This window comes from Columba livia, chromosome 1 (assembly GCF_036013475.1).
Source record: "Columba livia isolate bColLiv1 breed racing homer chromosome 1, bColLiv1.pat.W.v2, whole genome shotgun sequence".
NCBI lineage: Eukaryota > Metazoa > Chordata > Aves > Columbiformes > Columbidae > Columba > Columba livia.
Window position 1 is genome coordinate 17,641,675 of NC_088602.1, and position 17,527 is coordinate 17,659,201.

Sequence of the window (17,527 nt, forward strand, 5' to 3'; positions counted from 1 at the left end):
CTACCTTTTCCTGAAATCACTGAGCCATCCCTGTAGTAGAAGTGAGAAACAAAAGTTTAGGGAAAGGAGATGAAGAATATAATTTTTATGTTGCCAACTAGAAAAACTTAGAGGAAACAACTGGAGATACAATTATCATTTTTTATTTATTATTTATATAGCGCTGGAGTACACGGCGCTGTACAATAGGTGAAGTGTGCCAAACGCATAACAGGTCCCTGTCCCGAGGAGCTTACAGTCTAAAGGCACAGCCGGTACAATACCGAACCATACAGTACAGAGCAGACACAGAATGAGCAGAGAATGGTGTTTGAGCATGGTAGCTGGAGCGCTGCAAGGAATAGGTGGGTTCTCGGGGGGCAAGGGTGGGGGCTTGGTGTACGCTGGCTGGGAAACTGTCCCAAACATACTGTCACTGTGTAGTTTTCTTTTGTTCCTTGTTGTAAAAGGAGTCATGACCCTGGGTATATTTTAATTGTAATAGAGCTGCCTAATTTCCCCAGGGGAAAAAAAAAAAGCCTAAAAAAAAAGTCTTAGCTGTGCACTTTGTCCACTAGTGAAAATGTGAGGCATAGTAGGTGTCAGGGAGGCTCCAAGAGTACAGGCCAGTGTTCATTACTGTGAACTGGGAATCGGGACTTCCAGGTGCTCATGTTAATCTACCAAGTTCACTGTCTGCTTTCAGTAATAAGGGTCTTAAAAAGCAATAATCCTGTGCAAGTAATTGTGCAAAATGCAGATGAAGAGACCTTTTTCTTTTAAATTCTTCAGTAAATTGTGCCTGTGACTGAGAGTGTCTCCAGGCTGGTATAAAAGTAAGAGTCACAGAAAACATATTCCTTATCAAGCTTACAGGGTGCAATGCATCCAAAACATAGTCTTATAGAAAGAAAACAAAAAACCCAAAGCTTTCATTCAAATACTGACCTGACCCAAACTGGCTTAGCATGCTAAACACAGCATGACTTGACAATCCCCAGTTCCCACCCAGCTCTGTGATTCCAGTGCAACAAACACTATGATTATCCTTGTAAAATTTTCTTGAAATAAAAAGTAGCGCTAACTGAGTTTTATTTTTTAAGGAAGGATCTTAAGTACCTTTCTCTAAAGTTTGGATGTTTGTGAGAATTCTTGTAACACAGAGATGAATTCTTACAGGAAAAAAATTTTAAAAGCCCACATTGCCTTTTATTTTATTGAAAATTCATGTTTGGGTCAGTCAAAACTGATAATCTCTTAAAAACATTTTAGGGTGCCATCTGGTCATTGACCTGCCAGTCAGAAACCCGTGTCAGCTGGCAGCAGTGCAGTGCCCACAACACTGAAATATGCCTGTCATGCATTTCAAAATCTTTGATATGTTTATTGATCCAAGGAGTAAACGGATTGTATTGGGACTAAAACTTGCTAATATGGAAAGATGCGTGATGGTTCTAACTTGCATGAGTAACCAACACACTGACTTTTGAAGCTAACATCAAATAGTTTTAATAGTATATGTTTTGAACTAATACAAAATAGCTTACATAACCCTCTTGACAATTAATATTCATTTTTTCTTTTAGTTCAATCCAGTCAAAAGTCAGTTGTCTCAAGGAAATTCACCAGCCTGTGAGGCAGAAGATTAAAATGTAGGACTGATCTGTATGCACAGACTAGTCTATATGATACAGGACTAGTCTATATGTGTGGGATGAAAGATGTCCAGTGGGGATGACAGTGTCTGCCAAAGGCAGGGAAGGAAGTTTGCTTAAAGGAGGGAACAATCCCTTCCTCTTCCCCTGGGCAGCAGTTTTCCATTGCTGTGTATCAGTAGTAAGCCTTTAGTACATTAATTGAGCTGATGCCTTGAAAACAGTGCTGAGCCTAACAGCCTTCTCTCCAGCTGCTCTAGGGAAAAGCCCTGCTGAGCTCCCCTCTCCAGACCCATAGGCTTTCAAAGAGATTGTCCCCATAACCAGCCAGCTGCCACCACCGCCTCTCCATGGCCATCTTAGTGGGCCATAAAGCTCATGAACAAGCTTCCAGTTCAGCTGCCTTCTCTTGCTCTCCCATCCCATGCTGCTTTTTGTAATTAAGAAATTTGCCTACAAAAAACAATGAAAAAATTATTAAATTAATTACCAAAAAAGTTGAAGGGCTACAGGATGGCTCAGTAAATGCGTAATGCACTTATTTTAACTTGTATACTTCCAATTTCATATTCAAGATGGAGAGATTCATTAAAAATTCATATTAAATACTTGTGCCAAAGACAACTCTATGTGATCCAGTACCAGGGGAGCCTGAGCCATTGAAGAACCCACACAGGCTAGGATATTTGTATTATATAGACTGAAGATATCAGTTTCGTAAATTCCCATTTCCCAATAAGAATATAGCAGTCAGTGTTTTCATGTAATTAACTCCACAACTAATTTAGTCGAAACTAATGACAAATTTGAAAATATGTTATCACTATTAACTGCATACGCTCTACCACAAAGAGACTTTCACTATTTGGGTAATATTCACAGCAAATACAAGACTTTTCCCTCTCATCCCAGCCTCTCCTGAAACTGTTTCTGCAACCAAGCCACAAATCTGAAATTTTGACAGCACAGTTAAGCAGAGTATTAGCCTGTTGGGTTTTTTTTTTTTTTTTACCTATAGCATATTTTTAAATTTAGAATAGAAGTTTACCTGGTTACTTGACTTTATGACACCTTCCCGAGTACAAGTTTGACCTGCTCCTCCTGACTTAACTGTTAAGTGTCTGGATTGTTTCCCTGGTGTGTTGCTGAGCTGTTGTTGATCTCTGCCATGAGAGAGATGTTTTATTGCAGCTTTTTCTGTTATTCTGTGGAAGGCTGCTGAGAAATTGTTTGTTATTCTCATCTGATTTTTTTTTTTTTTTTGGTGGATCCCTTTTTACTGTCTTTCTGTCCTGAATGTGTTGTCAATGGCCAGAAAGCTATATAGACTGAGCTACAAAACCACAGTCATGTAAAACTCATATAACCCATGTAAAGCTGAGTTCTCTCTCAGATTTACCAGTGGCAAACCCTGACTGGCCATGGACAGATAGCTGATCAAAGCGACAGAAAGATGCTGGCACATAGTGATGACTTTCTCGGAAATTTAGCACATCTGGAGTGAGCTGTCCCTTTTCCACCCAAGTTTGCATTCTGATCTGCTTTGGACTCTCATCTCTCCCCAAAACTAAAGCACTTTTGGTTTTTCTTGCCATTGACCAAAACATGTTCTGTGTGTTTCTGCAGGCAGTTACCAGTCCTCGACATCCATTTGCGGTGGGACTCTGGACATGCACTGTGTGGAGCTACACCACATTGCGTTGTGTCTGTGCTTTGCAAATGCAGGAATTTTTATTTGCTGCTGGGGAGTAGTTGAGGTTTTTGGTACTCTATGGGCCCAGGTCCCCACTCCCTTATTGCCTATTTCTTTTTATACCTAGCTGTTGAATTAGGTCAATATATATTCGGTAACAGTCTGTGTCACAGAGTGCTGTGGCAGCAGGGAAACTTTTCAATGGGTGACTTTGGACATTGCAATTGATGATTATCAAAGCCAAGGCTTTTCAGTGCAAGGGGAATGCCATAACAACCTCTGGAACCTGAGGTCTTTTCCTGAATTCATCTGCTTGTGAGGGTTGAGGTTTTTAGGGTAATTGATTTGGAAAGTTGCTTTTATATCCAAGTTGTGGCTGTGCCACAACAGCAGCTGTACTTTCAAGGCCTCTCTTTTGAAGGACCTACTGATAATACAATATTAGACTGGTGCATTTTCATAGAAGTGCACCCAGCAGCAGTGGAAACATTTGGGAGTTTTAAGCAATCTCCCTCAACCCTATACGCACACACTCATATATAAAATTAACATTGGCATATCAAATATCAGCTCAGGATTTCACTGCTACCTCAGAAGGAGAAACCGGGCTCAGAGGGACAAAGTTCTAAATGCAGAGATCAGTAATAATGCAAATAAAATGATTTTATGATGTTTGTCATCCCTTTGCTCCTATGTGAATACACCCCCTTGTCTCTCTTTTTCCAATTGGTATTTCAGATTGCATCCCTGCACACCAATTCCATGAGTTAGTTGCATAGACTATAGTTTCTGCTAGCTAGAAATCAGATTTCCCCACTAATTAATATCTTAACATGGTATCTTTGAAACATGTTTCAACATAGTGTAGTTTGGGTGCCTGTTGTTCCTGGTGTCCTTGCTGCATTGGTTGACCTTAGATATTTCCCCTGATTTTAGTCATCTGGAAATCATTTAGTCTGGTCATCTTGGCTTTTCCTGTCGTCACACGAGAGAGCTCTTACTGATTTTTGGATGACTAAAGTTAGGTGGCATAACCACAATATTTTTTAACAAATCCAAAATTTTTACTTGAGTCAATTAGTCCCTAAATGAGATATTTTGTTCTGATTTACATGAAAGTAAAATTTTGAGGTAACAAAAATGTAAACCTTCTTCTGGAAAACTAAGACCTAACGTAGAAAACTATAGAAAATTGTATTTCGTCTCAGTAAACTACATTTCCTTTGAAAGTTCCCACCTTTGCTAATTGTAGGAAAATATATGTATGAAAACAGAATTCAGGACAGTTCTCAGATTTACGAAGTATGTGCATTGTGAAAGGAAGTAATAATTTCTATAGATTTGATCCATAGAGTTATCACAAAGATTCCTGATACAACTATTGCAATTTATAAACAAATTTCAGTAGTTATATTTTATCATGACATTCCTAGTTGAAGGTCTAAGCCTAGAAACACCTATGCATGACTTTATTCACAGATGCTAATGCTTTCAGATTCATAAAAGGACTTGATTCTCATTTCACTGTATATAAATGTAGCTTGAAGCAGTTTAGATGAAGATATTGCCTCTTCTGTTAATTTCTTGATCAAATTTGGATTTTATATTTAAATCAATGATTTATTGTAATGAAATTTACCCTCAGAATTGCTAGTATTTTTTCCCCTAGTAGACTTAAATGCTATGTGTTATATTTATGATGATTACTATTATTATTTTAATGTTAACATGAAAAAATGCAGATGTCTAAAATTTAGTATTTTGGTGTTTGCTGTGTCCTGGTATGTTGAAGAACAGAGTTATTGTAACACTTTCCTCTTTTCTCCTTTTTTTTTCAAACCTAGCTTACCTTTTCTGAAGCCATAAGAAACAAAGCCAGATTATCGATCACAGGGAGTGTGGGAGAGAACGGACGCGTACTGACTCCCGACTGCCCGAAGGCCATGCATACTGGAACTGCAATTAGACAAAGTTCAGGATTGGCTGTAATTGCATCGGACCTACCATAAAAACCAAAAAAATAATTGAGTGCCTTAATCAAACTGTGTTGGTGACTGATGGGAACACAGCACAGACTGTAACGACATGGGAGTGTCATTGATGAACTAATAATTTGGCTGAGAAAGGGAAGTACGTCCAAATGCGCCAGACATCATCAGCAACAATGTGTGCATGAGCTCAGCTCGGAAACCCAAACTCAGATTTTATATCAGGAAAATTCATAATTTAGTTTTGTTGGGGGGAGGGGGCTGGGAAGGGTGTATTAACAGCAACAAAATTCACTTGAGTGGACTTAAAACTAATAAGACTTGCCAATTTAGCGCATTAAACTGTGAAGAACATGCTCAGAAAGGACAACATTTTGGTCTTTGTCTTGACAAGGAGAAAAAAATAACTATAGAAGTCAATGAACATGCTAACCTGTGTCTCCAGAACATAAATATATACAATGGAAGAATACTCAGCTGTCCAGCTGTAGAAATGAATCACTAAACTGTGATAAGAAAATAATAAGTATGTAAATCCTGTGAAAAAAATAAAGAAATTATTTACATTTTCTTTGAAAAAAGAGGAATATTGAAACATGCTTGCTTTTTAACTGATGTAAATTCGGTAGAGGACAACACAATTCTGTTTTCTAACCATCTTAGGGAACAATTCATTGCAATAATTGATATAAAATGCCATCACTGTAATAAAATTCAGAGACTTTTTTTTTATAAAAGTTGTTGGTCATCCTCTTGTTTGCTGTTACCTTCATTCTGTTCCATCATTCCATGTTCCACAGATTTGCATCTGTCTAATACAAGAAACAAAATTATAAAATGTTTAGAGTACGTCATCAGTCTGCAGTGTAGAATCAAAAGAGACTACGGGTCACTCATGTTACAGATATTATTTATAATCTTGTTCTGTGTAAGAAACTGTGGTTTTTGTACCCACCAAAAAGAATAAAACAACAAACGTTCTTATAATATTGACAGAGCTTGAGTTGTTTTCTGATCATTAGGGATGTCACCTGCAAAATAGAATCAGGTGGTTCATTTCTTACCACAGGATGCAGGACCTTATCCGAGACAGTCTGAGTCCCTGCACATTTGTGAAGTTCTTTTATGCCCTTAGAGAGGGGGGACTCGAAGCTGTCAAAGTATCATTGTGATTATTCACTAGATATTTTAGTACTAGTCACTAAAACCCTTTCTGAGTGGTTAGGGAACCATTTAGTGATAGGCTTTGTTCTCTGGGTAGATCAAGGGATGAGATACCAGGGAGAAGGAAAGTTCAAATAACAGTCTTTCTGACTGATGTGATAGATCCAGCCACCTCCGTTTTCATAGCCAGCCTGTCAGTGGCACGCCAGGGAAAGGCAGGCAGGCACCATTTGAATAAAAGCCAAATATCAACAGGAGCAGGCATGTCTGTAGGTGCAAAGCTGTAGCAAGCCTCTTCTGTGATGGTCATTCTACTTGGCCAAACTAGGCACTGCAGTGGTCTCCAAATCCAGAGAATTGCTGCTAAGGTAACAGCTCCATGCCAGAGACCAGACCACAAATCGGTCCAACCTTGGATTAATCATAGCTTCTAATGCCCTTGTGGTTTTGCCAGGCCCATGAGGGGTCATGTTCAGACAGCTCACACTTCACCAAAGTCTTCATGGCTGGTGCTTCACCCTGCCCCCAGGGCTCCAGGACCTCATGAGCAGGAGTGTGTGCACAGAGTGGAGCCTCACACTGCCAAATGATGACCAACCCTTAACAACTGCAGCAAAGGACAACCCAAGGAAAGCACTACTAAGGTGATAACTCATGCTATGTGATACAGATGACTATGAAGTCATAAAGTAGGTGTTAGCTTCAGGAGAGGTATCAACAAGATAGATATTCATCTCTTACTTTAAATACTCTAGTCACCCTTTATAATTACTGGAGGGAAATAGCCAATGAGAATGAATGACTTCATCTTGAAGTAGACATGAAAACATCAAATTGCTGAATCACAGCAGCAAGAGCCTATATCTTTCCTATAATCCAGGCTGAGGGTGACCTGTTCTTATGTAGAATTTGACAGTACAGGCAAAGGTGAAAATAATGTGATGCTTACACCTAAGGCACAATGCCTGCCAAGTGTGCAAGGGTCTTAGAGAAAAAGATACATAACACTACAATGAGTCACTGTGACTAGACTTATTTTATATCCTTGTTTTACTGGCATGTTTAGCTCATTCATGAGTTACTGTGAACTGTTTGTGTTTCTGTGGCTGGAGTGGTGAGTTGTCTGCTTTTTCTCATCTGAGCAAAACTGAAAGTTCCCTCTCAGACTTCTTTTTACAGATGAACTTTAAAAGCAACTTCTTCACTGTTTGTGGTTTGGTTTGGTTTCTTAAAAAAAAAAAAAAAGAAAAGTGTGTGTGTTGATTTTTCATAAAGCGACATATTAGAGGCTACAAGACTGGGAGACTGAGTGCGAAGGACGCTGTCTGTTTTGTTCTGCTGTGTATGCCTCTTTTTCCAGGAGTTCATCCTTTTCTGGTTGAGGACTGTGAGCAGTGCCAGTGCTGTCTTGGGATATTTTACTGTCTTCCAGTGCTACTCCTCTTCCATGCTGCCCTGTCTCTCTAATGAATTACATTTATTTTTCACCTTCAGTAAAAAGCCCATTGCTGCAGTTAGGAATGTCACCCCATGGAGCCCATTCTTAGATGCCTAAGTCAGATTTTAACTTGGCAATGAAACACCCAAGTCCTTTGAGATGTCTTGTCCACTGCCAGTAACAACGGAAAATCCCCACTGAGAGGATTCACACTTGAGCAGCATGAACAATGATGCAGCCACCCAGCAGCGTGGCCATGGAGCAGCATGACCCACCAAGGCCGCGTGGTCAGCAGCCATAGAGGGGGGAACTATCGCATCCTCTCAGTGCTTCCAGACCTTGTCCTTGGCAAGGGAATGCTTTGCTCAAATGAAACTTGGTCAGATGAGGTGAAGAGGAGACTATGACTTTGACAGTGCCTGTCACAAAATACCACAGATAAACCAAACCAAACCAAACAAAAAACTAGATGGAAAAGTGTGACAGCAGAGAGAATTGACTAGAATTCAGATGGCCGAGAAAGCAATCTCAGGGTATTGGTCTGCTCAACACTTATGTCACCCATTCAAAGGAGGAAATCCCTTCCTCAACTCAGGTTCAGGAATGCCATGGTCTGCAGGCTCTGAGAAGCAGCAGAGCAGCTCCTGGCAGCTGCCGGGCTGCATCCCACCCTCCCAGCGCAGTGGTCTCAGCTCTCCTGCATCCTCCCACCTTTCTTTCTTCAGCCACCTCCACCTGCCAGCTTCATGACAACCACCGGCTCAAAGGAAGAAAAATAAACAAAAGTGTCTACTGATTAAAGACCATTAATACTGAGACATTTACTGAAATATCATCTACATTTTTCCAACATTTTGCCCTCAAAAAAAAAATATAGGCAAAACCTGATTCACTTTCCTTCACATAGGATCTGATGACTCTTGGGATGCCCCTGACCTTGCTGCCTGGCCTCCAGCTACAGGTCCAGAAAGTGTCCTATCAACCTTGAGTCCTATATGCCAGTTCCAAAGGTATTTCCTTCACCATGGATAATCAGAAGACGGGATAGCCACATGCAGGGAAATTAATTGATTCTGGTAATTTCTGCTGCATAAACCTAGGCATTTTGTGTCACTTGAGATGCCTTTAAGTATTCAACCTGGCCTCCTACTGCAAGTCCAGAAAAAGTCTCTTGTAGATGCTGGGTCAGATCTAAAAGCCCCACGCAAATGTCTTAGATGACATAAGGCATCTTAAATGGTACTAGGTACCTGTGGGAGAGTAACTGAATTTTGTCCTGTAATCTGTTCAGCTGAGTTGTTTTCAAGCCTCCATTGGCTAGATCATCATGGAGTATGAAAAGACCTTAGACACATAGTTCTCCTATAGATATCTACATTTAGATATCTTAATATTGAACTGAATGCTATATGTATTTACCTGCCTCTAAAATATTTTCAGTTTTGATGTAATCAAGTGAAACTAGAAAAACTAACACTTAAAACAATATTAGACTTGTCTGCAAACTAAGTGTCATCTGAGCTGGTATGGATCATACTGAAGGATAAGCCTGCTTTGACATTCACTGTTATATTAGTTGGTTTTCATTCTACACATTCAACCTTTCCACACTGGTGGTGTATTGTATTAAACACTTATTAAATTCAAAATCAACACAGACTTACTGGATTATCAGGACCCCACATACAAAATTAGTCTTACACAACCGCTAGCTGTTGCTGAATTTTACCAAGACACTATCCTGGCAGCTGAATGTACACGTTCTGAGTTAAATTTGCCTCAGTGCAACTGAGAACAGAGCATGGAGAAAGGAGTACAGCTTTATACAATTGGTTGTAATTATTGTGTGTGGTAAGGAAGAAGAGCAGTACCTGTTCACCTCTGTTCCTTGGTAACTCTGTACTGGCTTCTGTCCTGTGAGAATGAAGAGCAAATATTATCTGATTTGGTGTAGAAACTCCAGTGTTTTTCTGCCATCTCAAAGTGTGAGCAGACCTTAATCCATGACTAGACAATTACAGCTGAAGGGAGCTCCTAAGGCTTTCAACTGGCAGAATGTACCTACTGCACTAATGCCAAAAGCAAGAAAAGAAGGGCAGCCAGCAAGGACCTGCAGACATTTGTTGTAGGCATGGGTTAATTAATACTGTTACAACAAAATGTGCAATTGGTTAAATTACAGTTGCAATGTCTAAAGTGTAGGAAGTCACCAGTAGAATTATAAATAGAAATTTTGAGTCACTTTCTTTTCTAAGTAAAAGGAATGTCACAGATTGCAAATAACTAGTTTATTTCATAATAATTCCGTTGAATGTAAGGTCAGGCAAGCTGTAACTAATAAACAAGGATCATAGATTGAAAGGGACATTTGGAGGTCATCTGCTTCAAACCTCCATTTAAGGCAGGTTTAGCTTTGAAGTTAGATCCAATTTCAAAGTTCAAGAGGCTTCTCAGGGTTAGTCCTATCAAAATTCTAGTATCTCCAATGTTGAGATTGCATAACGTCTGTGGGCAACCTCTTTCAATTCTGACCACCCTCAGTGTTTTCCTGAGTTCAAAATGTAGCAACACATGTTCCAAGCTGCTTACTTAAATGCAAATGTGTATTATTATTTGTGTAATCAAGCTCAGAATCCAGACAGATCTGTTAGATGAGACTAAGGCACAATGTCATCACACTTCAGAGGAGTGTGCGTTGCTGTCAGCCTTGCCTTATGGCTAAAAAGAGGATCCAGACTCCTAGCTCCCTGATCCATCATCTTCCATTAGCACCAAACATTAAAAAGTTATAAAGGCCATACCCTGAGTGTTTTTTTTAGTGTGACAGATCTCCAATAGGTCTAAATACCTTCAACAAGGCGAGACGGTTGAAGTGGACTTCAAAGTGCTTTAAAAGTAATGGTATATTTTCCTAAGACTTTTTAAAAAATTACTATTTTTTTAAGTTATTGTATGTTTTAGTTGTTCCCGTAAGGATTCCAGTACTAAGGCCCTGATTCTACCTGGCCTTATACCTGATACTAATTGTTTAAATCCATGCAAAATTGATGTAAAAATGCAACTACTAGTATGGATGGGAAGATCTGATCTGACAAGATTTTTAAACCTATTTTGGTCTAATTGTGTAGAAGTTTCAGAGAATTTGGAAGGCACGAGACTGTAGCAGTTTAAATCCAGTAACTCAATTAAAAGAGCCTTTTTATGCATTACAGTAGTCATCAAGTCCATAACAATGTAACAGATGTGGTGTTTTCCCTTTTTCCATGTCAATGAATGTGAGAGATTTTCCATGCTTTGCTGAGCAGACTGCAAGACTGCAAAAATTAATTCTTTGCCAGTATTATAAAAGGAATACTGTTATATTCTGGTTAACTGCAATATTGTCAATTGCTAGAATTTCCCTAACAATTGATTCTAAAATGACTATAAGAAAAAAATCAATGCTTTTTCGGCTAAAGGACATAATCAATATTCTTTTGAAGATTTATCTGATAAAAGCACCATCACAAAGATTAAGAAAAGGCTGTTGGAAAGCCTATAGAAAATTTAATGACATTCTGAGAACATCTGATGATATTTGGGGTGGCATTCACTAGCTTTAAACATCTCCAGTGTAACTGTCTAAGAACTTGTAAGATGCAGTATATCTGACTGATTTTAAATGACTGCGGGGGAGATAATCATGCCGTACCAATCTTTTCTTGAGTTTTGTTGGTGAAGACAACCAAGAGTGACTAATTCAAATGTTGACATTTACACTACAGACACCTACACTTGATATTTATATTGTGAAATACAGTGAGACTAGCTCTGATCACAATATCAATGAGACAGGGAGAGAAGGACAGAGTTGCTACCATCACCTCCGAGCTGTATGTTTATGACCTTCAGCTTCACAGTGTCTCATGCCTGGAGGTGGCTTGTTTGCCACTCTGTGTGTAAACACGCTACCTTGGACTCTACTGTTCTCATAGTTACTGTTTAGATACCACCAGCCCTTAGAAATGACTTCTTTCCCTCAAACCCAAAAGATTTTGTTGGTTGGTACACATTTAATTAAAATTACATTTTAAGTAGCATAAGACATTGGTGAGCTGGTGGGAACTCCTGTTACATCGGCAGCTGGATGCCCCAAAATCTGAATTTCAAAGCAGAGGTGAGAGGAGGTGGGAACACATCTCCATTCTGGGACCCGATGATAAAGGTATCTCCAGAATGCCTCAGGCATGACACTCTGGATCAAGAGGGTTGAAGGCATGTAAGCACAGCCACCTTGAGAGCCTCTGGAGGTACAAGGCAACTCTCTCTGTGCTTTTAACCAGGTACATTTTTGTTACAGCAGGAACTTGAACCCCTATCTCCTAGGGCTCAAGTGAGTTAACTAACTATTGGCAACACAGAAATTTTCACATTCTTGTTACTCTATTCATACTTAACTCTTCACAGCAGGTGGAATGTCTACAGAAGAAACCCCAGACAGGGGCAGGCCAGTTTCAGTCCTCATCACTGGAACTATTCTGCAGATCAGACCCAAGACTGTAGCAAGTAAATTTAAAATACATGAAAATTAGATCATTTATATGGAGACTAAGTAAAAGAGTTCACTTGTTTCTTAATATAGGGAATATTTTAAACTAACCGTAATGCAAAGCAACAAAATCAAGTCACTGTACGAAACATTGAATTGCATCATTCTCAAAGTAACTGTACAAAAAGCTTCCATTTTTAAATAGGCACTTATCACTCTGAATAATATTAAGAAGGAATGCCTGCTGTTTCTCTAGAGACATTTCTGAGTACAAGGGAGCTATAGCAGCCCTCAGAAAGGAGGCTGTCAGACAGGTTGAGTTGCACTGATAACTGTGTCAGATTAAGTTAGGTTTGATATTTTCTAAGCGTACGATCAGTTGCTGAAGGCTTTGAAGTGGCAAGCATGATGCAATTGAGTCTGAAATTCATGCCGAGTTCCTAAGCAGAAGGGGATGTTTCTTTCTTAAACATGTGGGCACAACTTCTAGCCTGTCTCCTCTTACTCTGCATCAAAGAGAAGCAGGCTGAGGAGAGAGGGTGCAGTTCAGGTCACTGCTTTCAGACAGGTTTCTCAGTGCTCAAAAGACAGGAGCTGATGTGGAAATGCGGCTGCTTCCCTCTCCCCCTATTTTATTTGGTCACAGAGGACATGCAAAGCTTGAAAGAAAGCTATAAGACGTCTGAGACATTAGCACGCAGAGCTGATAGGATCTGGTCCACCATACTTACCTACTTGCCCTCCATTCAGACCTACCTGATTATCACATGCCCTCTTAGGACTTGAAAACTAAGAGTCACTGTGACATTAAATTAAGCTAGGAAAACAAATACACGAGCATCTACCTTTTCCTTCTACTTTTGTCAAATTCTCTGTCAATGCTTCCACAAGCAAATCATAGGAGTCTTTACCCAAAGAGAAAATAGGCTGACACTTTCACTCAGCATTGTCATCACCATGTCATTTTCTGAAGGCCGCTGAAGCTCTTTGGGACTTCGTGTGGTAGAACAGCATGAGCAACTTGTGGTCAACCTGAAAAAAGGTCTCTGGAGATTTAACATTCCCCCAAGGCAACAGAGGCTTGTGACTTTCTGCCAGCATAGTGAAAGTGAAGGCCACCAAAACCAGAGTCATATTATCTCGTCTTCTTACGAGTCTCAGTAAAGGTCACAATCCACACACACGTCACTTGTGGATCAGCAAACCAGAGGAGCAGAAAGGCTTTTCCTCAGGTGTTTTTCTCTGGCTCCTGCTTCTGTCCCGATCCCTTCTCCTGCTCTCTCGCTCTTGGTCCACCTTGACCCTTCTCCCTGTCTGTGAGATTCTGGACTAGGCATCAATGAGAGGAAAGGGACTGATGAAAATGGAAATTTGAATGGCCAGATTGTGGACCTGCTCTACTGATTGTTCACTGTTGCTGCTTGGTCATGAATTTCCTTCACTGCTCTGAGTTTTTCCATGTTTGCTCACCTACACCAAATTTCAAGGCTTTCTCCCACCCACTAGGCTTTCTTCCACTGTTGCAGCTCTTCTTTATGCCAAGGTGCTTTGATTCATCCTTGATGAAGGCTGTGATCTTGTCACCAGCCAGCCCAGTCTTTCAAGGCAATATAGTATCTCCAGTCCCCCATGACAGCTAACCTCAGACTAACTTCTAAACCCCAGACTGGTTACTCTGTAGTCCCCAGGACTCTTCCCAACATAACTACACCCATCATGAAGTCCTATATTGAAACCTGTCTCCATCTCAGGCCTGAGCAGTGGCCGAAAATAAAGCACAAGACTTCCTTCATGTGCATGGCAGACAGTATTCCTAAATTTGGTATTTATTTTATCTGCAGGAGTATGAGGATGCTTGTGCATTTTCTTCCCGATTTTTTGCAGTAAAAGCTGCAGAGCTACTCATCCTTTGTCTTGCATTTCTGTAGTAGATTACTCCCACTTAAGTATACAGTTTTACTTTTGTCCATCCTAAATTGCATTCAGTTTTTTCCTGTGCTATCTATCCAATGTGTTATCTTCATACAAAACATTTCAGCAGTTCATACTATTAATGTATACAAAAGAACAGAGGGAAAAGGAAGGAGAGGGTGTATTTTAATAATGAGAAATACTATTTCCTTATAACTAATTACAAGGTCAGGTGTGATTAATATTTAATACAGCTGATTAATTTTCAAAATTTTCTTGTTAAAGTGGTTATTTCTTGCAAAATGTATTGCAGAAAGCCTGCATTTAAAGTCATCACTTCAGAGGTTTTTTCAAAATTATGGTAATGCAATGTTTTTGTGGCTTTAGTAACAGACAATGTTACGTTGTTATAGCAACAAAAGTGATGTGATGACTTCATGGAAGCAAATGACAATACCATGACAGTTTGGGAACAGTTGTTTCATTTATGAGCTTGGCTTTGAAGAAAAAAGTCAGATAAAGATTTGTAAATTTAAAGCTTCTTTGTGTATAAAATGCCAAATATCCTAACTTTCTTCTGACTAAATCTACAGCTGAAAAAAGATAAATATTTCAACAGTACTTCTTCGGGCCCGTTTACTTTACTATCCATTAAAAAAATAAGATCTATACTTATACATAAAGTTTATAACATGGGATAAACAGCACAGTTCATTAAAGGTGATATAATCGAAGGGTTTCCCAATAGGTGAAAAGCAGAAGAAGTAATTTCCAGGCAGGAGAACATGTTTTGTTTTGTTTTGTTTTGTTTTTTCTGGTGAGGTATGAAGTCACCAGTCAGAAAAGTTTCTCTTCTGCTTTTGAATAATCTTTTTTGGATAAATGCTAAAAACTAAAAAAAAAAAAAAAAAAAAACCCAAAAAACAGAGTAAAATGATGATGAGACAAAAGATGTCCCTTTCTGCAACATCCTTTCTTATGCTCTTCGTCAGAAGAAAGAGAGGAAAGAAAAAGATTTGTACATTTTCCAAATGTGGTATTGAAAATTTATAAAAGACATCAGCACATGAAGAACTGCCACTGAGCAACATTTCAGTCACTCTGAAGACTAGTGTCAGCCCACAATAAAAACTATGAAAAAATGCCAAAATCCACAGTTCCAGCTACCATTAACATCTAACAGAAAGATGTACAAATGAAACAGAGATAAAGAGAGAACTACAGCAGTATACACAAAAGTGGACAGTACTTGGAGAAAAGCCTTGGAATGAGAGGTAGGAAGGCCAAATCTTTTGTCCTGAGCTGTCACTAGTGGTCAAGCAGAAATCTAAACATCTTGTTAGAATTATTTCAATGGAAGGCCATTCCCAGGAAAAAGAAAGCATCTCCGGAAATACCAAGTCAGGGGTTGTGTACAAAGGCTTGAAGGGGACATTCAGGCAGTGAAAGGACAAGGCGCGCTGGACACAAGTTGCAACCGCAGAAATTCAATTTAGATATTTGTAAACAAAATTTTCAGATAGGCTGCTCAAATGTGGAGACAGGCTGCTCAGAGACGCTGTGGAGCCTCCATCACTGGAGATATTTAAAAGCTGCTGGACACAGTCCTCAGCAACTTGTCCTAGCAATGAAGTGGGATGTCCCAGCTTTGAGTGGGGTTTGGTGCAGAAACTGTCAATGTCCTTGAGCTTCTTGCAATTTAAAATGAATTCGGTAAATGTTATTCATTTTCTTTCCTGACACTGGCTCTGTAACATGAGACAGTATTGCTCCAAGACTGGACGACCTAGTGAGAGAGACAGAAACTGTTGTTTGGAAGCTGAGAAGCACCTATGTAGTGAACTAAAGAGAGAAAGGCATCATGACTGTCTGATGTGAGACTTTGGAGCCACTCTAAAAGTACATTCAATGAGTGCCATTTTCTGACTTTAAACCCTTTGCAACCGATGTGTAACAGTAAGTCAGAAAGATGAGGGAAAAACAAGGTTCCTGGGACAGAAGGAATAGATCACTGAGCAAGAGGTTCATGCTAAGCACATGGTGCATCAGTGTCTGCTGAGAGATGATATGAAAGGTGCCACTTAAAGTACTGATCATGCACAAAATTTAACAGTCACCTGCACACCCACAGATTCTGACTCACCCAGCCCAATGGGGAACTTGCATCCTCACCAAGGATTATTCACGTCTGGTAAATGAGTAGTCTTAAAAAGACGGGAAAAGGCCAAGGGAACTGGGTCTCTTTACCCTGGAGAAGAGGAGACTGAGGGGTGACATGTTTATAAATAAGTAAAGGGTGAGTGTCAGGAGGATGGAGCCAGGTTCTACTTGGTAACAACCAAAGATAGGACAAGGGGCAATGGGTGCAAACTGGAACAGAGGAAATTCCACTTAAATATGAGAAGAAAATTCTTCACAATGAGGGTCCAGAACACTGGAACAAGCGGCCCAAGGAGGTTGTGGAGTCTCCTACTCTGGAGACATTCAAAACCCACCTATACGCCTTGCTGTGTAACCTCATCCAGGTGTTCTTGCTCCAGCAGGGGAATTGGACTAGATGATCTTTCGAGGTCCCTTCTAATCTCTAAGATTCTGTGATTCTGTGATTAAATCTCTACTTCTTCTAAGGCCCTGCTTCCTCATAGCCTCCTTGCTCCCATCTTCTCCTTTCATGACCAGGTGCACACTGAATGGCTAGGGTTGGAAGGGGCCTCTGGAGATCACCTAGTGCAACCCACCTGCTAAAGCAGGTTCACCAGAGCAGATTGAACAGGAATGTGTCCAGGTGGGTTTTGAATGTCTCCAGAGAAGGAGACTCCACAACCTCTCTGGACAGCCTGTTCCAGTGCTCTGGTACCCCGAAGGTAAAGAAGTTTCTCCTCATATTCAGATGGAACCTCCTGTGCTTCAATCTGTGCCTGTTGCCCCTCATCCTATTGTTGGCACCAATCAAAAGATTCTGGTCCCATCCTCTTGACATCCACCCTTGAGATATTTATAAACATTGATGAGTTCCCCTTTCAGTCTTCTCCAGCCCGAAAAAAACCCAGCTCTCTCAGTCTTTCCTCATCAGAAAGATGCTCCAGACCCCTAATCATCTTTGTAGCCCGCTGCTGGACTCCCTTCTAGTAATTCCTTGTCCTTCTTAAACTGGAGAGCCCAGAACTGGAT

General features: G+C 40.1%; 1 protein-coding gene across 7 annotated transcripts in view; it reads left to right on the forward strand.

The window, feature by feature from the left end:
- Window positions 1-6,302, forward strand: part of GRIA4 (glutamate ionotropic receptor AMPA type subunit 4) — a 229,730-nt gene extending 223,428 nt beyond the window's left edge. For 2 of the 7 annotated variants that reach the window (XM_005501476.4, XM_005501477.4), the window contains exon 16: window positions 5,172-6,302. In XM_005501476.4, coding sequence (XP_005501533.1) covers window positions 5,172-5,336 — 165 coding nt within the window. In that variant the 3' untranslated portion in view covers window positions 5,337-6,302. Of the gene's footprint in view, window positions 1-161; window positions 345-5,171 lie in introns of all 7 variants that reach the window. The other 5 variants (XM_021286314.2, XM_021286313.2, XM_021286311.2 and 2 more) reach the window with 4 other exon arrangements.
- The last annotated feature ends 11,225 nt before the right edge of the window (window positions 6,303-17,527 follow it).